Raw genomic sequence first — 23,784 nt, forward strand, 5'->3', positions numbered from 1 at the left:
CCTTTCAAATAAGTAAAATAAAATTTGGGGGAAAAAACCTCAGTAATAGGCAAAATTATCCTACAGTGAACAAAGATCAGAACACTGTGCCTGCGGGGAGCAGGCGGCAGAAGGTGACAGCAGCGGGGAGGGGGCTTCTCTGGGGATGGGAATGCGCTATATTAGGATCCGAGCTTGTTTTTTGAAAGATGTGCATTTGTCAAAACATGAAAGGTGCATTTAAGACTTGTGCTTTTTACTCTATGTAAATTTAACCTAAAATAAGGAATCATGGTGGGGCCAGTGCCATGGTGCAGTAGGTTAATCCTCCACCTGCGGCGCCAGCATCCCATATGGGTGCCAGTTCTAGTCCCGGCTGCTCCTCTTCCAGTCCAGCTCTCTGCTGTGGCCCGGGAAGGCAGTGGAAGATGGCCCAAGTGCTTGGGCCCTGCACCCGCATGGGAGACCAGGAAGAAGCGCCTGGCTCCTGGCTTCAGATCGGTGTAGCTCCGGCTGTAGCAGCCATTTGGGGGGTGAACCAATGGAAGGAAGACCTTTCTCTCTCTCTCTCTCTCTCACTGTCTGTAACTAACTCTCAAATAAAATGAATAAAATTAAAAAAATAAAGAATCATGAACAAACATGAGATCCTAGTTAATCACAGGCAAGGAGAAGTGTTGGGGGCGGGTGGATGCATTCATGTCCGCAACTGAGTTTGAAGTGTATAAAAATAAAATAAATCAAGGGGCCGGCGCTGTGGCCTAGTGGATAAAGCCGCTGCCTGCAGTGCCAGCATCCCATGTGGGCACCGGTTTGAGTCATGGCTACTCCACTTTCAATCCAGCTGTCTGCTATGGCCTGGGAAAGTAGTAAGAGACTAAGAGGAAGCTCCTGGCTCCTGGCTCCTGGCTTCGGATTGGTGCAGCTCAGGCCATTATGGCCATCTGGGGAGTGAACCAGCGCATGGAAGACCTCTCTCTCTCTCTCTCCCTCCCTCCTTCTTTCTCTCTTTGCCTCTGCCTCTCTGTAACTCTGACTTTCCAATAAATAAATAAATCTTTTTAAAAAATAAATAAAACAAAAGGACGGATGGACAGACAGATTTGTGGATGGGTGGAGAGAGAGGTGATGGGTGGTGGATGGATGGATGGATGGGCGGATGGTGGGATGCGTGGATGGATAAAGCAAGTATACAGCAGAACATTAATGACAGAATCCAAACTGGCAAACACCCAGTGGCATACGGGTGTTCCCTGTCCTGTTTTCAACGTTTTCTGTAAGTTCTAACTTTTTCACATGGGAGCATCGGGAGGGGCACCGCGGTTAATTCCAACACGAGGAGAAACAAGGCTACCTTTCCCACGAAACAGCACCGCGTGGGCTCTACTCCAGAAAACAAGGTCACACACTCCCCACCGCGCATGTGTTTCCTCATTCCCGAAGGCCAGAGATGAGCCAGGTGTGACTGGGGGCACCTACACCCGTCCCCGGAGAGGCCTTGCTGAAGGGCAGTCTGTGACCCATGCTCAGGGCCACCATGCTCCGAACTTCTCAGGGGGACTGGAAGAAATCCATTTTGCTAAATAAGCCCCCCCAAGTCGCTGTGATGTGGGTGGATGAAAGTCATATAACTTAGCAGCCAAACAAAACAAACAGTTCGGCTACAAATGGGTGACTGGTTTGATTGGTTTATGCCGTGTCTGTGCATTTTTTTTTTTTATTTGACAGGTAGAATTATAGACAGTGAGAGAGAGAAATAGAGAGAAAGGTCTTCCTTCCATTGGTTCACCCCCCAAACGGCTGCTACGGCCGGCGCGCTGCGCCGATCTGAAGCCAGGAGCCAGGTGCTTCCCCCTGGTGTCCCATGCGGGTGCAGGGCCCAAGCACTTGGGCCATCCTCCACTGCCTTCCCGAGCCACAGCAGAGAGCTGGACTGGAAGAGAAGCAACCGGGACTAGAACCTGGCACCCATATGGGATGCCGGCACCACAGGCGGAGGATTAGCCAAGTGAGCCATGGCGCCGGCCCCGTGTCTGTGCATTGATGCACTGCGCTGTGCCCCAGAAGGAGGTACAGGTATTAACACGTGAACGAAAAATCGTGGACTTGAAATAAATAAAGGGGCAAATGAGCAGAGGCTCCAAACAGACGCTTCTTACAGGCAGACCCGCAAGGGTCAACAAGCAGATGAAAATATCTTCCCCTTCACTAGTCATTAGGCAAAGCAAATCCTGCCAGCACTGGGTCATCGGCACCTCACACCTGCTGGCATGGCTGTCATCCAAAAGACAAAAGGTGGCAAGCGTGGGCAGGAGTGTGGAGGGAAGGGAACCCTGGCACACCGCGGCTGGGAGTATACCTTGTACGGCCGCTACAGAAACGAGTGTGCCGGTAACTCACCAAGTTACAAACAGAACCACCATACGCTTCAGCCATCTGTCTTCTGGGACGCTGTCCAACGGAAATGAGATCATTATCTCGGAGATAACTGCATTCCCAGGTGTACCGTGGTGTTATTCGCAATAAAAGAGATGAGGAGACAATGTCGGGGCCCATCAGGAGAGGAGCAGATACAGAGGACGCGCTGAGCCTGCGCGACAGCCCAAGTCAGCCTTGACAAGGAAGGAGATTCCGGAGCAGGTGCGTGGCACGGGGAAGGTGCCACTTGGGGGACTGGGATGCCACTCAGAGCACCTGGCTTCCTGATCCTGCTCCACTCGGAATTCCAGCTTCCTGCCAACGCGCGCCCCGGGAGGCAACAGGCGGCGGTCCCTGCTACTCCTATGGGAGACCTGGACTAAGTTTCTGGCTCCTGGTTTTATCCTGGCCCAGTTGTTGCAGGCACTTGGGGCGCCCCGTCTCCCCCTTCCCTTCTTTCTCTCTCTCTCCCTTCCTCTCCCTCTGAAGCAAAATAAATAAACAAGACTTTTGAAAAACTTCATTAAACGCAAGAAATCCTCTCGCTTGAGACAACTCGAACACATCTGAAGGCCATCAAGCCAGACATGGAAGACCAGCACGGCACCACCTCTCCGGCTCGTGCCACTGAAAAGGAGTCGGCTCGCAGCAGCCGAGAGCAAAAGGAGGCTGGGAGGGAGAAGTCGAGAGGCGCAGTTTCATTTGTACTGGATGAGAAACGCGGCGGTGGGCGAACATGGCTAACAACGCCGCCCCAGACACCCGGAACGTGCTGGGGGCCGATCTCAAACGTTCTCACCGAGGGGAAAGACAGGAAGATTACGCCACAACGTAGACACGCATGAAGACAATCCCTTGTACACCTTAACTGTATCTGGCGTTCACACCTCCATCCAGACCTCAAGGGTGTGGGCGGGTGATCGGCTTGCAGCACCGTGCGGCTGGGCAGGGGGAGAAAGGCCCGAGGAAAGCAGCCGGGGGCTGCTCTGGGGGTCCATGGCCTTCACAGACATCTGTGACCCAAGAGCGGCTGCCTGGGCCGGCACGGTGGTGTAGAGGTTAAGTGGCTGCGTGTAGCACCTACACCCCATGTGGGTGCAGGTTCGAATCCCGGCTGCTCTACTTCCAATCCAGTTTCCTGCTAATGCAACTGGGAAAGCAGCGGAGAATGGCCCAAGTCCTTGAGCCCCTGCACCCATGTGGGAGACCCAAAAAATATTCCTGGCTCTGGATTTTGGTCTGGCCCAGCCCTGGCTATCGCAGTCATTGTGCAGTGAGCCTGCGGATGGAAGACCTCTCTCTCTCTCTCTCTCTCTCTCTCTCTCTAACTCTGCCTTTCAAATAAATAAAATAAATCTTTAAAAATTAAAAAGGAAATTCATTTGAAAAAATCAAGAGGTGCTACTTCAGCGTGAGCTCCCAGTCCCCGCGGCCACTTGCTGCACCCAAACCCTGCTGGCAGAGAGAGGCCGTCACCAACCAGGCAGGGCTTCACGGCCCGTGGGGAGGTAACGCCTTCTCCAGAGCACGGCCTTGGCGATCGCCGAGCTCACGGATCACCTTTAACCGGGAGCCTGAGCGAGCACCGTGCTCCACTTTCGGATTGAAAACAAGGACCCTGTGCGGGCAGCAGCTGAACATTACACTCAGGACGGACGGGACAAGGGAGGGGAGTGTCAAACGGGATTTGTAACCTTTTAGGGGCCCCAGGCTCACAATTCCCCTGAAATTACTTGAAAAGTTTTCCTGCTTCTACATTGGGAGATTTTCAGAGGGTGTCTTGCTTTCAATGGGTCTTCAAAAGGGGTCTTCAATCCATGTTAAGGAGCATACCCGGGGCTGGTGTGGTGGCGTAGCAGGTAAAGCTGCCGCCTGCAGTGCTGGCATCCCATATGGGCGCCAGTTCGAGTCTCGGCTGTTCCACTTCCAAGCCAGATCTCTGCTATGGCCTGGGAAAGTAGTGGAAGATAGCTCAAGTCCATGGGCCCCTGCACCCACGTGGGAGACCCGGAGGAGGCTCCTGGCTCCTGGCTTCGGATCGGCACAGCTCCAGCTGTACAGGCCAATTGGAGAGTGAACCAGTGGATGGAAGACCTCTCTCTCTCTCTCTCTCTCTCTCTCTCTGGCTCTCCTCTCTCTGTGTAACTCTGACTTTCAAATAAGTAAACAAATATTTTATTAAAAAATAAGCATTCCCAGAGCTCACAATTCCCCTGAAATTACTTGAAAAGTTTTCCTGCTTCTACATTGGGAGATTTTCAGAGGGTGTCTTGCTTTCAATGGGTCTTCAAAAGGGGTCTTCAATCCATGTTAAGGAGCATACCCGGGGCTGGTGTGGTGGCATAGCGGGTAAAGCTGCCGCCTACAGCACTGACATCCCATATGGATGCTGGTTCGAGTCTTGGCTGCTCCACTTCTGATCCAGCTCCCTGCTCATGGCTTTGGAAAGCAGTGGGAGACTCAGATGCAGCTCCTGGCTCCTGGCGTCAGTGCAGCCCAGCCCTGGATGTTGTAGCCATTTGGGGAATGAACCAGTGGATGCAAAATCTCTGTCTCTCCCTCTCTCTCTGTAACTCTGCCTTTCAAATAAATTTGAATTTTTAAAACAGCAGCATCCCTCCAGAAGCAAGGGGCAGTGGGTGAATGTAGGCAGGCACCCCCAGAGGAGGGTGAGGATGGCAGTTTCCAGTGGGGAGCGTGGACTCCCTCATGTTCAGGGACCAGGCCTGGGTAATGGTGAGCTCCAGTCCAGCCTAGACACCATGGCTCCCATGTCCCCACCCAATCCCTGGCTGGGCGGGTGAAAACTCAGGCAAACCAACTCCCAGTCCTTGTGCCTCTCCATGTACCAGCAAGTACAGGGAACTTCCTTCCCTCTGTGAAGGTCTCCAAGGCCATCGAGGTCCCCAGCTGTGACCCAGCCACAGTTGCCCGGCCTCCTGATAATGCTGTAGAGATACAGGTTTGAGGAGCCGGCGCTGTGGCACAGTGGGTTAAAGCCCCAGCCTGCAGTGCCGGCATCCCATATGGGCGCCAGTTCAAGTCCTGGCTGCTCCACTTCTGATCCAGCTCTCTGCTGTGGCCTGGGAAACCTGTGGAAGATGGCCCAGGTCCTTGGGCTCCTGCACCCACTTGGGAGACCCTGAAGAAGCTCCTGGCTCCTTGCTCCAGATCAGCACAATCTGGCCATTGTGGCCATCAGGGGAGTGAAAGAGCGGATGGAAGACCTCTCTCTCTCTCCCTCTCTCTCTCTCTGCCTCTCCTTCTATCTCTGTGTAACTCTGGGCTGGGTCCCTCCCCCTTGGGATCCCAACCTGCCCTAGTGGGTCACATTCAATGGAGGTGACACCACATGACTTCCCAGATCACCCTGCGGCTTCCACGCCCTGAGCGCACCAGCGGGACATGGTCACCAGCAGATGCTGCAGCAGGCGGCCAGTGAGTCCCAGCCGTGTCGTGTGAGTGGGCCATCCTCACATCCAGCCCTGGCCCTGCTTCTGTCTGCAGGCCCAGTCAGCGACAACCGCCAAGCGGGCTCCTGCCCAGCTCCTGACCCAGGAAGCAAAGCGCCTCCTGGTGTCTCTTGGTTAACCTGGCGCCCAGGGGCCACCTGCAATGCCTGGTCTTCTCCCTGCAGGTGACATTTACAGAGCATCCATACAACATGTGGCACGGCCTCGGAGTTATTCCTGGAATGACTGAGGTAGTTTGCCTGCACCCCCTTGCCCCTTAAGCAGGCTGGGGCTGCCCGGCAGTGGAAGCTGGGGCACCCCACAATCCCACCTTGGCTGGTCACACACAGAGAGCAGATGGGACCGGCCGGATGTGCACACACAGCACAGCAATCGGCACTCACGCATCACCTGATGGCATCCTGCGGGGGCCCTGGAGGTCGGTTCTCAGCAGCCCTGTTTACGGGTGGGGAACCAGAGGCTCAGCGGACGAGGGGGCCCAGAGCCACTCAGCGGCTCATCCTGGACCTGACTCCAGAGCCCATTGTTCCCTCGTGGGCCCTGCTCCTCTGAGTACTGACATTCTCCAGGGACTGGCATACAGCAAGCACTTAATAACTGCACTTGTTGAATCAGCAAAACAACAAGTTGAAACCTGAATGGGGGCTGACATGACAGTGCAGTAGTTAAGCTGCTGCTTGGGATGCTGGAATCCCATATGAGTGCCAGTTCGAGTCCCCGCTATTCCACTTCTGATCCAGCTCCTTGCTAATGCACCTGGGAAAGCAGCGGAGGATGACCCAAAGACTTGGGCCCCTGCCACCCACGTGGGAGACACAGATGGAGTTCCAGCCTTCTGGCTATGGCCAGCCAAGCTGTGGCCATTTGGGGGGGGGGGGGGTGGTGGTGAACCAGCAGATTAAAGATCTCTCTCTGTCTCTCTCTCTTGTTAACTCTGCCTTTCCTATAAATAAATAAAGCTTTTAAAAAAAAACTTGAATACATATAAATCAGTCTCTGGGCCTCAGTGTCCCCTTGTTTGTAAAAGGGGAGGTTGACCAGATGCCATCTCTTGCAGGCTCTTCTCTCTCTAGAAATCCATGCTTCCAGGAGTAGCTCTGGGTGTGCCACCCTGTCCCAGCAACACTATGGCTAGCCCTCAGGGAGTCCCAGCTTCTGACCCCCACACTCCACCTCCCTAGAGGTACAGCCGCCTGCCCACTGCAGCCAGACAGCCCCTCTTCCCAAGAGAGTCGAACCCCATTCCCCCTGGAGGCCTGCTCCCATCTCCGCTGAACTTCTCCCGGCCCCACTCCCAGCGGCAGCCCCACCGCCTCCAGGGGGATCCAGAACATGGCTCAATACATGTGAAAGACAGAAGCAAGTTCAGAGACAGGGACGTTCTATGACAACCCAGGGCTGGGCCGTCTGCAGGAGCCGCAGAGCCCCCGCTATTCCTCCACAGGCCAAGCTTTTATGCACAGTTCTCCACTTTCTGTTATTTGTGTATTATCTTGACAACGTTCACCACATCTTAACGCTAGCTTTACTGCTATTTTGTTTGTATTTCACTTTAATTAACCTTCAATGAACTCTCTTGCCTTCTTACTTTCTCCCTCCCGTCTTTCGTAAGAAACAGTCTCACTGAAAACAATGGAGTCTATGAAATCACAGGTCCCATGTGTCCGTGTGTCTGCACACCATGAAAATCATCTCGGGGCCAGTGCTGTGGCGTAGCAGGTAAAACCGCTGCCTGCAGTGCCCGCATGCTACATGGGCGCCGGCTCAAGTCCCGGCTGCTCCACTTCCAAGCCAGTTCTCTGCTGTGGCCTGGAAAAGCTGTAGAAGATGGCCCAAGTCCTTGGGCCCCTGCACCTGTGTGGGAAACTTGGAAGAAGTTCCTGGTTTCTGGCTTCGGATCGGCCCAGCTCCAGCCGTTGTGGCCAATTGGGGAGTGAACAATTGGATGGAAGACATCTCTCTCTCTCTCTCTCTGCCTCTCCTTCCCTCCATGTAACTCTCTATGTAACTTTGACTTCCAAATAAACAAATGATTCTTTAAAAAAAAAATCATCTCCCAGGCTGAGACACCTGCATCTCATAGCAGAGGGCCTGGCTTCAAGTCCCGACTCCACTCTGCACCCCAGTCTCCTGCTAGTTCACTCCCAGGGAGGCAGCAGTGATGGATAAAGTCCTTGGGTCCTTGCCACCCACGTGGGAGACCCAGATGGAATTCCTGGCTCCTGGCTTCAGTCTGGCCCGGGCCTGGATGCTGTGGGCATGTGGGGAAGGAGCCAGTGGACGGAAGATCTCTATCTGTCTCTGTCTCTCTGCCTTCCGAACTAGTTCACTGATGAAGAGAAACGAGTCTCATTCTAACCAACAGCATCTAGGCCTCGCAGGCCGGCGTGTCTTGTAAAATCATCTCCTCCATCCCCAGGCCGGGGTACTGCAATGTGCAGAATATTAAATTTCAAGATAAAGATATTTTTAAGTCACAGAAGAACCTTTCCAGATCATCTTGGGAAATATTTTTCTATGAGGCTGGATGTTTGAATCATTCCATTTTCTTCACTCTGCTTTGCCCAGAGCCCTCCCATTTGTATCATAAGCAGCGATTGGTTCTGTAAGACAAAACTATAAATGCGTGTGGAAGATTTACAACGCCCTCACGTGCACTTCCGGAACCTCCGCTGCAGAGATGCGTGGTGAGGGCCCTGTCGCTTCCCAGGCAAAGCCAGAGGCCACTTGGTTCTGCGGACTGACTGCTCTGAGCTCTGCATAAGCCCCGCCCCTCTCCCGCCCTCTGCTTGTTGGAATTAGAGCAAATTTCATCTCTCTGCCCTCCTCCCCGAGCCAGCTGTCACCGGGCGTGTGGGGGACAGGAAACAGCATTACACGATTAGCAGGGAGCCTGCTGCTCCCGCCTGCCTGTTATCACGCTGGCTCCAGAGAGCCACAGTCCCCACTTGTCACTACCTGCTGCCACCAGGGGGTTGGGACTGTGCCCCAAATAAACTCGGAACCAGGGGAAAAGGGGTCCTGTTTTACTGAGTATGAGCTAGGCGTCCAGCCTGCTGCAGGCATTTTCTCCTGCAATTCCGAGACCCCTGGAAAGCCCATTGTGGAGCTGAGAATGGCGCGGCTCTGTGCGATGCAATCCCTTGGCCACGCGGAAGAACGCAGAACAAAGATTAACTGCAGGTCTGTCCGACTTCAGAGTCTCTCCAGGAACCACTCTGCTTCACGCCCTCACTTTCCCTAAGGACAAATCCAGAGAACTACGACGATGACCCTGCCTGCTCCCCATACCCGGTTGCTAGCTCAGCCCCTCAGTCGCCCAGTGCAACTCCCAACACGGCTACGGACCACAGGAGACTCTCAGAAGCAGAGACACAGAGCACATCCGGACAGCCAATCACCCGCTGCCTCTCTCCCTCCTGCCTTTCAGGGACCTGGAGACCCGGAGCAGGTGGTGAGCACGGCCAAGTCAGACCCAGGCAGAGTCACCGGCCGAAACAGCCAAACAGCTGTGTCGCTGAGAGCGTTGAGAGAGACTCACACCTGTGCTCCCCCCACCCACCCCAGCTCTCCATCTGTGTTTGTCATCTGTCCCATCCATGCCCAGGGCATAAGATGCCCCAAGGGATCCTGGGAAGGGACACAGGCTGACCATACAGTCTGCAGCTGAGCGAAGCTTCCCAGAGGAAGGAGGAGCCACAAGGAGACCTGTGATGGTTCGGAGACAGCCGAGCGAATCAGGAGGGGAGCGAGCACGAGGCACATGGAACATCTGTTCGAAGGGCCAAAGGTCACAGAAAGAACCCAAGTTGCCAGCATCCGGGGGGGACATGGGTCAGGGACAAAGCAAAAGCAAGTGGTTGGCTGGATGAGAGGGGCGTGGCCAAGCAGGCGAAGGAGAAGGGACCTTCTCCAGAGGGCAAGAAGGGGCTGGCAGCTTCCTGGCCTTGTCTGATTTGTATTTTACAAGGATCTGCCGGGCAGCTGCTGGAGAATGTTCCAGAAGAGAAGAGGACCGGGTCAGGCCGGGGAAGTCAGAAGGCTGCGGCTAGTGAGGACTCTGGTGGCTCCCAGCAGGCTGGCCGGAGAAGCGGCGTGAAATCTGGTATACGTTAGGAAGGCGGCACGGCTAGCTGAGTCCTTCTCCGGTGGCCTTGGCCAGAGCGGTGTCCACTCGGCCCCCTCCTGCACAGCGCAGACTGCCAGCGTAGGGCTGGCACCTGGCTGGGCAATGGCCACCCCACCTCTGCGACCAGGAGCAATGAGGACAGGGCGGGAGTCAGAAGGCTGCGGGTGCAAGGTCTGGGCACACTGGGTCCCTCTCGGCTGAGATGGGATTGCCCATATGACTAAACTCCAAGTCCTAAATGGAGGCACTTAGAGCCAGAAAGCAGCAGAAATAACAAGGTGAGAACCTGGTGGTTTCAGCCACAAAAAGCACCTTATACACCCGCGAGTACGAAGGAAAGTAGTTACGAACACAGGAGCGCACAGGTGAGTGGGGTGCACAGACACACCTGAAGGCATGCAAAAACAGGGTCGGCGGTCGGTGCCATGGTTGGGACACCGCTGGGGACACCTGCGATTCCATGTTGGAATGCCCAAGGTCCGAGTCCCGCCTCTGCTTCCAGACCAGCTTCCTGCCAGTGTGCACCTTGGGAGGCAGCTGGTGATGGCCCGAGACCTTGGGTCCCTGCCACCTATGTGGGAGACCCAGATTAAGTTCGGAGCTCCTGGCTTTGGGCTGGCCTAGCTCTGGTTGTTTTGGGCATTTGCAGAGTGAACCAACAAATCATTCTCTGTCTCTGCCTTCCAAAAAAAAGAAGAAGTCATTTTTTAAAAGCATGCAAAATTAGATCTGGCAAACCGGCTATCTGAGAATAATTTACATGGCATGTGTTTCTGACCCCAACGTGGAAACCACAAGGCTGTAGGCTTCCTCCTTCCTGGGTCTCTTGGCTTTCTTTGAATGAAGACGTCCATCTATGTGCCTGACTTCATTTTCACATCTTCCATGAGGGATAAGGAAAAACATCCTAAATGATCTCATTTTATTTTGAACCGCCAACCCATCAAAAGCGGGAGGGGGCAGGGGGCGGGGAATGCGTCTTGGTCAAAAGAGATCAAGATGTATTTGCATTCTCTCGCCATATGGTTAGTTATTTAGGAAGCATATCAAGAGGTAGAGAGGATGCCTGACAACACTGGCAATGCTTGTACAAGCCTTCCCAATCAGACGGAATTCCCACTGTGGACATTTGCTACAACCCCTTCTATCCGTCATATCAGCAACTGTGACCACAGGATATGTAAAAATACCGAGCAATTTTTAGCACCAGCTTCAAATCCCCCAGTGCCCTGGACACCACATGGTGTCAAGTTTGTCTGTATTTCACCCCCAGGAAATCAAGTCATTAACTTCTCTTTCATTTACCAAGAGCTGTTGCCAAAAAGAATAGCATTCATCGGCTGTGACTTATGGGAAAAAAAAAAAAAAAAGAAAAAGAAAGAAAGGCTTCAGTCGAAGGAGAGAGACAGCCGAGGAAAAGGAGAACGCGGTAGGTTCTGTTCCCGAGGCGATGGGGAGCAGTGAACCTCCTGATGGCCCCACCCCTCCCCATGGGAGGTCCACCTTCCAGGTGGCCTGGTGATGTCACCCCCTCTCAAGGGTCATCAGAAAGAGGGGTGCAGGAGGCTCATCCCCCACCCCCGTCTGTGTTCCTGGCACTGTGTGGGCAGGCAGCTGGGGGGCAGGGTGCGGGGTGCTGCAGGCTCACCTGCACTCCACGGGGGGTGGGGGTGGGGCTGTGTGCGGGGGAGGGGGTGGGAGCCCCGCCCCTACCTTTGCATCCGGGACATCCTGTGCAGCTCCATGTCATCACTGCCCCGGAAGCCTTTGGCGAAGGGATTGTTCTCGATCTTTAATTGCGTGATCTGAGGGAAGGAGAGAGAGCGAGTTGGTTTCCACTCGATTGCCACGCGCTAATGAGAAGTGTCGTGGAAACGCAGCCTCCAGCAACCCAGAGAAGCAAATTAAGGCAGGCACGTCCACAGAGCCAGCACTTCATTCTGGCCGAGGCTTTGAAAAATGTCCGACATCAGGCTGCTTTTAAAAGGGGGGAAAAAACCTGGATTCGGTTTGCCCATTAATTAGAGTCATACTCTGCATCATTCCAGCCAGGGTTTTTTTAAAAAAAAATCTTTGGCATTTTGTGTTTCAAGCGCAATCCTGGCCTCAACATTTGGTCCCCTCTCTCCGGAGCCCCGTGCACGCGGCTGCTGAGCACCCGGCGGCACCGTGGCGGTCTCCACGCGGAAGGGCTGGCTCCAGCATGTGTTGCTGGGGAAAACGCGACCTGATGATTATTTCCAAACATTGCGCCAGGCCTCGCTGCATGCGCATTTCATGGTTTCGCAGATAGAGCTGGCGAGCTCAGGTGGGAAGTGGTGCTGCTTAAAACGAACACCAGGGTCTCCTGTATAAGGTCCCAACTACGCCACTTCCCACCCAGCTGCCCGCCAAGTGGCACCTCGCAGGCGCCAGGGGATGGCCCCGAGGACTTGGCTCCCTGCCACTGATGTAAGAGACCCGGATGGAGTTCTGGGCTCTTGGCTTTGGCCTGGCCCAGCCCTGGTTGTTTGGGGCATTTGCGGATGAACCGGTAGATGGAAGATTTCTCCCTCTTCCTCTCTCTCTTATTAAAATAAAATGAAATTATTTTCAAAGCAAGTATGTTCAACTTCATTATAAATAAATAAGCAGCAACAGACAAGACTCAGAACAATCGCAAGCACTTCAAAAATTCATGAAAAATGGAATTACGAGTTCATTGGGGTGGAAACGTTTTGAAAGCCTTGCGTAGCTTTCTCTGAGCACACATTCTCCACGAGCTTTTGGAAGACCCCTTGTAGCTGTGAGTCCACGCCCCTTCAAGCTCCCAGGCGAGGAGGAGAGAGAGTGACCTTGGAAGTCTGTGCGGTGACAAAGCACAGCTGAGAAATAGAACGGGGTCTTTCTGAGGATTTTGGTTCCAGGCCCAGACCTTTAATTTGAACCATCGACACGTAGTAGATGAGTGTGAACACACAGTAGCAGGCCCAGGTGACGGAGCGCATGCACGCAGAGTTTTCTAGAAACGTTTGCACCGTGTTGCCTGGCAGTTGCCTTCTCTCACAAAGAATTCCCACCCTAGACACGGCAGCAGCATGGCCCCGACTCGCTGCCTATCTATCTAGCACCTGTCCCCAGGTGAGCCTGACTTCTTTATTTAAATCAACCCACTTCCATGTAAACTCATTTCACCCATATCCTATCCCTCCCCTGCCGCTCAGCAAAAAAGGGGCCAATTATATCGAACTCCTTCTGCTGGTACCCACAGAAAGCCCAGCCCAGAACGAGCCTTCTCTATGTTGCGAGGGGGGGTGCTAATGCCTTCAGAGGCGAATTTAACACAGCCTAGTCCTAGGCTGAGAGGAACAACGAGAAAGATTGTCCCTCTGCGATTCCATCATATTCAAGCTCCCCTAAAAATCACCGCATCTACTCCAGTAGTGCAAACATACTTTGAGAGTCCCTGTTCAGGGATCAGTAATGAGCGCTCTCTCCCATTTGTTCATTTGAGGCGTTCTTGTAGGTTCCGTTTTCCTGAAGAGATGCCTATAAGGTTTCCTCCTAAGACTCTTGTAGAATGAACACATTATATGTGTGCAATCACAACACAATAATTCACAATTAATGTGTTATTTCAATATGATCCCAGGAGTTGGCATTGTGGCTCAGTGGGTTAAGGCACTGCCTGCGATGCCAGCATCCCATATTAGAGAGGCACTTTGGGGGACCGGGCTGTGGTGCAACAGGTTAACGCCCTGGCCTGAAGCGCTGGCATCCCATATGGGTGCCAGTTCTAGTGCCGGCTGCTCTGCTTCTGATCCATCTCTCTGCCATGGCCTGGGAAAGCAGTAGAAGATGGCCCAAGTCCTTGGGCCCCTGCACCCACATGAGAGACCTGGAAGAAGCTCCTGGCTCCTGGCTTTGGATCGGTGCTGCTCCAGCCATTGCGGCCATCTGAGGAGTGAACTAGCAGATGGAAGACTTCTCTTTCTGTCTCTACCTCTCTCTGTAACTCTGTCTTTCAAATAAATAAAACTTAAAAGAAAAAGAGAGAGGCAGTTCGAGTCCCAGCTGCTCTGCTTCCGACCCAGCTCCCTGCTAATGTGCCTGGGAAAGCAGCAGAAGATGTCCCAAATGCTAGAGCCCCTGCCACCCATGGGGGAGACCTGGATGGAGCTCCAGGCTGCTGGCCTCAGCCTGGCCCAGCCCCAGCTGTCGTGGGCATTTGGGGAGTGAACAGTGCATGGAAGATCTCTCTCTCTCTTTCTCCTCGTCTCTCTGTTTTTCAAATAAATAAACACATTTTTTAAAGACTTTGTTTTGGTGCTGGCATTATGGTGCGGTGGGTTACGTTGCTGCTTGTGATGCCACCACCCCATATTGGAGCACTGGCTCTGGTCCTGGCTGTTCCACTTCCTGTCCAGCTCCCTGCTAATGCACCTGGGGAAACAGTAGAAGGTGGCCCAAGAGCTTGAGCCCCTGCATCCACGTGGGAGACCCGGATGGAGCTCCAGGCTCCTGGCTTCAGCCTGGTCCAGCCCTGGCTGTTGCAGACATTAAGGGCTGAATCAGCAAATGGAACATATCTCTGTCTCTTCCCTCTCTCTCTAGCTCTGCCTCGCAAATACATTTTTTAAAAAGTAGATCTTTAAAAAGGAGGAAATACAGGATTTCAACTAAGTGACATTCTGGGAGGGGCAAAGCTACGGAGACAATGAACAGAGCCGTGGCTGCCAGGTAGTGGGGGGAGGAGAGGGGGCAGGGGCATGCACAGAGGACTCAGGGCTGTGAAATTCCCTGCACAGGACTGCACACCCACGGGACAGCATGTCACGGCCCTCTGTCCACACCCACGGGACAGCGCCGCACGTCACGGCCCTCTGTCCACACCCACGGGACAGCGCTGCATGTCATGGCCCTCTGTCCACACCACACCAGGAAGGAGCCCCCTGCAGACGCTGGGCTCCAGGTGACGGTGATGTGTCAGTGTCGGCTCATGGACCGTGACAATGTTCTGTCTGGTGCGGGATGTTGATAACAGGGGCCGCTTTGCAGCTGCCAGTAGAGGGAGGATGAGAAATCTCTCTGCTTCCCACCCAGCTTTACTGTGGCTGCAAGAGGACTCTTTATAAAAGTTCACTGGGGGCCGGCACCATGGCTCACTTGGCTAATCCTCCACCTGCGGCGCCGGCATCCTAAATGGGCACCGGGTTCTAGTCCCAGTTGCTCCTCTTCCAGTCCAGCTCTCTGCTGTGGCCTGGGAAGGCAGTGGAGGATGGCCCAAGTGCTTGGGCCCTGCACCCACATGGGAGACCAGGAGGAAGCACCTGGCTCCTGGCTTCAGATCAGCGCAGTGCCGGCCATAATGGCCATTTGGGGGGTGAACCAACGGAAGGAAGACCTTTCTCCCTCTCTCTCTCACTGTCTAATTCTACCTGTCAAATAAGTAAAAAAAAAAAAAAAAAAAAAAAAAGTCTAAAGAGATTTTTACGGTGGCTGTTGCAGTGCAGTGGGTTCAGCCTCTGCTGGGGATGTCTGTGTCCCACACTGGAGTGACTGGGACAGAGTCCCGCTTCTGCCTCTGATCCAGCTTCCTGCTAACGCACATCCAGGGAGGCAGAGGCTCATGGCTCAAGTCCTTGGGTCCCTGCCACCCACGTGGGAGACGTGGATGGGGTTCCTGGCTCCGGGCTTCAGCCTGGCCTGGTCCCAGCTGTTGCTGACATTTGGGGAGTGAACTAGCGAAGGGACAATCTCTCTCTCTCTCTCTCTCTCTCTAATGCATTCTATGTGTGTGTGTGTGTCTTTCAAATAAATAAATAAATCTTTTAAAAAAGATTTATTCATTTTATTTGAAGGGCAGAGTTACACACAGAGAGGAGAGACAGAAAGGTCTTCCATCCAATGGTTCACTCCCCAATTGGCTGCAATGGCCGGAGCTGCGCCAATCTGAAGCCAGGAGCCTGGAGCTTCTTCCTGGTCTCCCACGTGGGTGCAGGGGCCCAAGGACTTGGGCCATCTTCTACTGATTTCCCAGGCCATAGCAGAGAGCTGGATTGGAAGTGGAGCAGCTGGGACTAGAACTGGCACCCATATGGGATGCCGATGCTTCAGGCCAGTGCATTAACCTACTGTGCTACAGCAACAGCCCCCAAATAAATAAATTTTTTTTCAAAGTACTGACCCTTGGGAAATGTTAACATACAAGCTTACCTGCAGGTAGAAATATCTGTCTTATTTTGAACATGTCTCCTTGCTCTCTAACCCCTACTTATAAAATCCCCTTCCCTCTCGAGTACCCAAGCTGACACACCTGGGCTTCCCCACGCTGCCAGGAGCCTCCACTGAATCTGACCTCTATTCCCACACAAATGCACTCTCTCCAAAATCAGCATAAAACCGGATATCCGGCAGGGGGAGGGGAGGGGTTGGGGAACAAATATAAATACCAGCTTCAACCGGTGAGACAGGGGTTGTAAAAATTAATGAGAATAATTGTTGTGAATTCTTGCTTTTGAAACAAAAAATTAAAAAAAAAAACCTCACGAGGGCCAAAAATCTTAATTATGTCTCTCTATTAAGGGTTCATTTCCTGGTCCCCACCAGCAAGCTCGTACCTCATAAATACAGGCTGCGTACACAATGATTTAAGCAGGAGGAAAATGGCGTTTAATGGCAGAGTTGGTTAATATTGGGGGATAGACATGCTCGCATACACAGCCATTGTTGCAGGAGCGGGGAAATGAAATGGCCACGTGACCTGTTTTTTAACACCTAAATATTTCTAGGGCTTGCCCTGGGAGCTGCTGACAACCGCAGTGAAAACCTTACAGAAACCTGTTTCACAGAGCGGCCGTCGCTGGGGAAGATTCGAGTTTTTAAATATCTTTTTCAAGCTGTCAACCATCTGGGGAAATAACTCCCAAATCCAGCTCGGGATCACAGCTGGGCTGGGGAAACGCGGCTGGTCGTTAAGAGTCCTATGGTCTCCAGAAAGGGAAACGCACCCTCCCCCCCCCCCCGACTAAAACGGACCCCTCCAATGCCTACCTGCACCTGGTACCTGCACCCAAGTGCAGAAAGATCACTCCAGAGGCACGGAGCACTTTGACCAGAACATCAGTGGCTCATTTCCCCCCCAAATTGTCCTGGCAATGGAACCCCACACACTGCTTTCCTTCCCCTGCTCACAAAACGCTAGACAAATAGTCCTTGAATTGACGACACGATCAGAGAACGAGCCAACCCAACCACAAAGACTAACATTTGTAGTTATTTCTCAACCACAGTAATAAGAACTTATTTAACATCGCAGTCTTTCCCATGCTAAACAGCCAAGGATTTAACATTGACCAGGCAGAGTCTACGTTTTAGATTAAGTCGCCTTGTTAAAAAAAAAAAAAAAGCCAATCAGTTAAATGGCCAATCAATGGTCTGATCAATCATTGGTAGCACTCGGCACCAGCTCTACCCCAAGCCCTGGGTGTTCCACTTTCCACGGCTTATCTCACCGAGTCCTCGTGACGACCCTGGGAGGCGGATGTTCTAGTAGTCCCATTTTACAGATGCGGAAACGGTTAAATCGTTTGCCCAAAGTCAAATAGACCCGAACCCAAGCAGTCCACCGCTAACCCTACCCGGTGGTGAGTAAGAATTCAGCTGGCTTCTCCCCATGAAGTCAGAAGTCTCAACAGCCAGCCCAGGTGGGACAATAAAGGAACCAGACTGAGCCCACAAATCACATGCGATCCTGGCACGCTTATTTAAATCACACATCATATATCCACGCGGCGAATGCTTGCAGGAGCTTTGGGTTGGACTGGAAAAGTGCACTGCTTGGACTTGCTCCTGACAAAGAAAACAAGTGCCGGGCGGCAGCAGGACAGCCGGCACAGGGGACAGCCACAGGAGGTGGCTTCCCATGAAACCTCTCTCCCGGATGGCGGGGACCCTGACAGCCTGGCCAAAAGGGCTTTTATGTGCAGCTCCACTGGGCTCCCTGTGTTGACCCAGCAAACACAGAAGGAGAAAGCAATCCTGACGTGTGTGGCCAGGACATGCATGTGTGGGGGGATACACGCTTCTACACCCATGACCATTTGGTCAGAACTCACACACACATGCCTCATTGGGCAGGCACCCATAGGTGCACATATGCACGGGGGTGGGGGGAGAAAATTTTTCAAGACAGACATTTGAGGGGGTTCGGATCTGTTTATGAAGGGCTGTGGTGACCGTTGGGTGTCTTCCAAATACTGCATGTGACTGTATGACAGCGATGCCTCAAAAAAGATACAAACAAAGGGTTAAGGAGCACGGGGCTCCCTCCCCCAGACCTGCCCACCCCTAAGATCCCAGTGTATCCCCGAGGCCCTAGGTCCCCGGATGCTTTCTCGGGAGGTCACCTTCATTTGTCCCCAGTTCCTGTCCTTCCTGGATGAACCTGCGTTTTCTCAAGAGGGGGAAAAAAAAGACCTGATGTATTCTGGGGCCCTCTGTCAGGTCCGGAGTCTCTCAGCATATATGTGCGGGGAACCGAGCTCCCTCACTGCTGGTTTTCCCTTTTATTTTTCCTGTGATCGTGACCACAAAGTTAAACATAGGCCTACAGCAGCCGCAGAGGGAGCAGCTCTCTGGATGCCAGCCTCACATCGACCTGAAAGAGTTTGACTTCCATGGCACCACGGTGCTCTGCCTGGGGAGACTCCCCAACACTCCTCCTTCCTGCTTCCAAATCTCTGCTTCCGGGGAGCGAGTTCTCTTCCGGTCGGACGGAAGGCAGCTCTCTCCGGATCCGGGTTCCCAGACAAGGCCAGGCCGTGTGGCCTGGAAGGGACCATCCATCACTGCGTGGCCTGGTCAGTGACAACCTGGATTTGGAGATTACCACTGGTTACATAACAGCCCCCGCCTCCACGGAGACCTTGTGTGCCTTGCAGCCTGCACTGAGATGACCGTCCTGCGGGGACCAAGGCTCTGGGCCTCTGGTCAGCTTCCCCCACCCTGACTCCGCTGGCTGGCGGGGACAAGAGTTGCAAGAGGAGGGGCCACACCGTCCCCACATGGCCTGCACTCACCACTCACCACACACACACACACACACACACACTTTGCCGCTTGCTCCATTGCCCATTGAGATGCCCCTAAAACAGAGTAGAAGACAGGAAGACGCTGACCCCAACAGCAAAGGTGGCCCCCATGAGGGGTAGTCCCAGGCCCCAACGTGAGAGAGCTCAGGACCATGCAACAGCTCCTGAGTGAGCTCTCCTCCCTCTGAGACTTTCACGAGATCAGCAGGTCGCCTTCTCCCGGCATTTACATATGCCTGTTTCTAACTGGTGTACGAGCAGAGCCTACAAGGGTACTTCAAAAAGCCTGCAGAATATGTGAGTCAAAGAGACACCTATTGGCGGGCACACAACACCGAAATCCTTGCACGTGCGCGATGCTCATGGCAAGCTTGGGGAATCCGAAACAAACAGTCACAACCCTTAACGAAGGCTGCTTCTCTCCCCCAGGGGAGAAGCGGGTCCTGCCGCGTGGCGTGGTGGAGGAATGAACTTGCCCTTGGAGCCTGGAGTTCCGGCCTAGAGACCCCTGCGAACTCCAGCCAAGGAGCAGACGACCCCGAGCGCTGGGTCCCGGGCTGGGGGTTTACCTTGTGGTTCTGGTAGGAAGTCACGGCGATAAAGGCCGTCTCTGGAAAGACATGGGTGCAGAACGCCGTGTTTTTCGAGCCAAATCCATTATTTTCGTCCGCCTTCACGATGTGTAATCTGGGCTGGTATTTGTGCATGGAGTTTAGAATAATCTAAACAAAATAAAGAAAATGAGATTGTAAGAAAATCAAACCTCCCTTTGTTTCCAGATAAAACTGCTCCTCGCTTCCCCCCACACACACCCTGCCCAATCACCCTCGTTAGAAGGGCTCTAGAAAAATAGATTTTTTTTCTCTCCTCTTTTGAAAAGGGGCCAGTGATTTCATTAAAAAGAAACATTTCAAAAATGACAATTTCCAACCGAAAAAGCCAGGGTAATATTCCAGGAATCTACCCAAGGCACACAGAGCAGTAAATCAGAATTCTTAATAAAGTTTGCTTAATAAATTAACTCCCTGCACTTCCCGCCCCCAGCAGGAGCCCTGCAAGTGTGCACTGAGCAGTCCGGGGTCTGAGGGGTAAATCCTGGGCGACAACTGCGGAAGAATGGGAAGACACAAATAAACAAACCCACAAATACAGGGCGCGCCCGGGACGCTCAGGGTCGCGGAGGAAGTGTGTGCAAACCGGAGGCAGCAGCGGCTGCACGCGTTCCCGGAGCAGAGCGGCAGTCCCGGCCCTTTGTCTGGGCCATGAAAAGAGGGGCTGGGAGGGGCTCCGGGGAGAAGCAGGCCTCGCCCCTCAGCTCGGGCAACGTCACGGGGTCCGCAGCCAGAGCTAGGCTTCTGGGGGCGTAGGGTCTTCCTCCCTGGCGGCCCTATTCCCAGGGACGCACGGGGTCTGACTGCTGTTACTACAGACACGATTATTACTATTACTATTATTGTTGTTGTTATTTATTATTATTATTGGAGGAGGAGGAGGAGGAGAGGAAGGGGACCTCGGCTGCACGTTCTCGCTCCAGCCAGGAGCATTCGCGGGAGAGGCGCAGCGATGCCAAGAAACGGGGTTCCCTGGGCAGCCGCCGCCCGACTTCGGACGCTCCCGGAGCCCCCCGGCCGCTGACCCGTGCCCACCGAGCGCGCGCCGCGCCTGCCCAGCCGGCCGTCCCTTTCCCAAGCAGCGGCGGGGGCTGTCTCAGTGTCTTTGATTATTTGCAATGATGACCCCGGGGCAGGCCCCTCGGACCAACCCCGGAGCCTGCCCCGGGCCGGGGGGAGGGGGCAGAGGCTCTTCGGCCCGCGCGGCTCTAATCTCGGGCCGCCCAGCCCGGCCGCCTCCCCGGCCGATAGCGACGCCGACCGGGGCGGCGGTGGCGACAGAGAGACGCAGCGGGGCCCCGCCGGCCGCCGCAGCCCCCCGACCGGCGCGGCCATCGGCCCGGCTTAGCCAAATTGCTTTGACGGCTGGGGACAGTGTGGAGACATCAGCGCGAGGGCGATCTAATGGCTCCTAATTTCATCAGAGCGACTCTGGATCAGACGGTCCGGAGCGGGGAGGGGGCGGGGACGCGCGGCGGCGCCGGGTGCCCCATCCCCGGGTTCGGAAGGACCAGCGGACTCGCCAGGGTGCCCCAGACACCGTGGCCTCGGCGGCCGGGCTGCGCGCCTTCCCCGGCCGTCGACCAGAGAAGCTAAGGGGTCGCTGAGGGCAGAGGAAGAGGGTCCCATCATCTCCCAGCACACAGGGCCCTTACAAAATGGTTGCGTTCTGGAGAGGCAGGTTTGCACCCAACACCGTCCAGCCCCGGGGCGCTCCCGCACTGGGAAACACCAGCAACAACACCTGCGGTGGGCCACACGCCCTCATCTAGATGGAAAAGAGGCTCCCGCTCCCACTAGGAAGCCCCCTGTACCTCTGCCCTCCCAGTAACACGGACAGGGAGCCGCCGCTCTGCCCCCTGGCCAGCCGTACAAGCGCCTCTCGGCCTCAGCAGACTGCTGTCTGCAGGTCCTGAGGCCCCCTTCCCACCCCAGGCCCCTGGGTTCAGGACAACATCTCCAAGGACCCCCAGGAGCAGACTGCTCATTTGGGCAAACCATCCTCCCTCCTGGCCAAACCCAACCCGCCCAGCCCCCTCCTCTCCCTAAACTGAGGACCCTGTGTGCCTGGGTGGTTTCTCCCGGGAGAGACACTTGCCACTTTTGGAACCAAAGAGACCTGGCCTCAAACCCTGGTCCCCAAATACAGGCTGTGTGGCCTTGGGCAAGTCACCCCCTTCCCGCGGCCTCTCCCGGACAGAGGCTGCGCATGTTGGTTCCCCTGTGTGGGCCATTGCTAGTGTTGAATGCCCTGAGCTGGATGAGCCTGCGTGTAGGTGCAACGGACAAGCGGAAGGTTCTACATGCCGAGTCCAGAGCCCGCGTTCTGTTATAGTGATTATTTCTGACGGGGAGATCTGGGGACACTTTTGCAAAATTCGGTGTTTTTTTGGGGGGGGAGTGGGTGATGCCCAACTGAGAATCTACCAAAAGCTACAAAGGGTCGGCTGGGGCTGAACATTGAGGATCTTGCATGCGGTTTGGGGGAACTCACAGGGCCCCTCTTTAGGGGCCAATCCCGACTCCAGGCTTAGGGGCCTCCTCTAGGTCTGCTTCCTTGGGGCACAGTGCGGGCAGGGAGAAAGTTGGGCACTGGAACAAACAGATCTGCCCCAAGTCACTGGCACCATGGCTCACCCCTCGCGGGCTGGCTCCTCATCCACCCGGGCTCTCCCTCTCAGATCAGGCGGGGTGTGGAAGCGAAGGGGCAGGTAGGCGGCTCCTGGGAAGCCGGCCTCTCTGCATTGTGTGCTGGGGACCCCGCTGGGCTGCAGGCACCATGCTTTCTGCAGGACTGAAAGCCAGCCCCGTCCCTAGCCACACCGGGGACTGAGGCCCAGGTGGGGCGCACAGGCCTGAAGTGAGCAGCTGTAGTCACCCCCTCAAGCCTCCCCCTCAACAGAAGCAGAGAGTTGGCTGCTAGCAGCAAGGACACAGCCCCCCACCAGGAGGACCGGAGGGGGGCTGCATCTCCAGCTGCCAGGGAAGGAGAGACCCAGAGCAGGAGGGGAGGACCACTGAGGGACCAGCAGACATCCAAGGAGGAGGAGGAGGAAAAAGAAAGCAAAAGAAAGACAGAGAGAAATAAAAGGACAGAGAAGAGATGGGGGAGTGGGGAAGAAAAGGAAGAGGAGAGAAGTCAGATCCAAGAGGTAGAGGAAGGGAATAAGGGGGCTGGGGGAAGGAGTGATGGAAAATACAGGCACAAGAGGCGGCGGCAGGGGCACAGCCTAGGGCCTCGGTACTCACGTGTCCAAAGGGGTCCAGGTGGTTGTTGGTGAGCTTCAGCTTCTGGAAGGACACGAGCTGCCGCATCCAGTGAGCCCCAGTGGCCGGCGAGTCTGGGTGCACGTACAGGCGGCCTGGCATGGCGGGCTCCGCTTTGCCGGTCACAGACCTACAGTGGAGAGAGTTGTGGCCGGGGAGCCTCAGGGGCAGTGCTCCCAGCTGGGGATAATCTGGAAATGGCCTGGCCACCCCCAACCCCCACCCCAGCAAACCCAGGTGCCCCAGAGCGCCTGGCGCCAGTGTCGGGCAAAGCTCCCTGGCCTGTTCTCTCTGCGCGCACCTTCTGCGCCAGGAGCGCCTGGGGCCTCGCAGTTTCTCGCTGCGAGACAGCAGCAGGCTCTGGAGGTCTGGATGTGCAAGAAGTCTTGAAATATCCTTAGGGGCTTTCAAAGGGGCTTCGCTTTCAAGTCTCGGCACTATTGGCAGCGGCGGGAGCAACCCGTCCAGGGACGGGGCCTCTCCTCTCTTGCCGCGTTAGCTGAAATACCAGGGGCCGATTTTGCAATTTCATTAAAAAGGCCCGTTCAAAGCAGGTTAACTCATAAAAAATCACTGTAAATGGTTTTATGCCCCCAGAAATACCTCCAGCACTTGGTAACAATACCCTTTTGAAAAATCCACAACCCTGGGTGCTGCCACAGATGCAGGTACCCCGTTTCCTCTCAGTCTCAGTTTTCTAGTCCATAAAATGGGGCACAGTGGGAACTGTGACCAGCAGAGAGCAGTGGGCTGGACACAGCACCCACTCCAACAGGTACAGTGGTGCGGTGGGGGAGGGGCGGACAGTCTCCTCCCCGCCCTCGCCCACCTGCCAT

The 23,784-nt window shown here is 54.6% G+C and overlaps 1 protein-coding gene across 1 annotated transcript in view; it reads right to left on the reverse strand.

Annotated features, from left to right (window-relative positions):
* Positions 1-23,784, reverse strand: part of TBX5 (T-box transcription factor 5) — a 48,034-nt gene that overhangs the window by 18,455 nt on the left and 5,795 nt on the right. The window contains exons 5-7 of the mRNA XM_062182289.1: positions 22,931-23,078; positions 19,640-19,792; positions 11,713-11,804 (exon numbers count right to left, since the gene is read on the reverse strand). Of these exons, the coding sequence (XP_062038273.1) occupies positions 11,713-11,804; positions 19,640-19,792; positions 22,931-23,078 (393 nt within the window). The remainder of the gene's footprint in view (positions 1-11,712; positions 11,805-19,639; positions 19,793-22,930; positions 23,079-23,784) is intronic.

This window comes from Lepus europaeus, chromosome 23, assembly GCF_033115175.1.
Source record: "Lepus europaeus isolate LE1 chromosome 23, mLepTim1.pri, whole genome shotgun sequence".
Classification (NCBI taxonomy): Eukaryota; Metazoa; Chordata; class Mammalia; order Lagomorpha; family Leporidae; genus Lepus; species Lepus europaeus.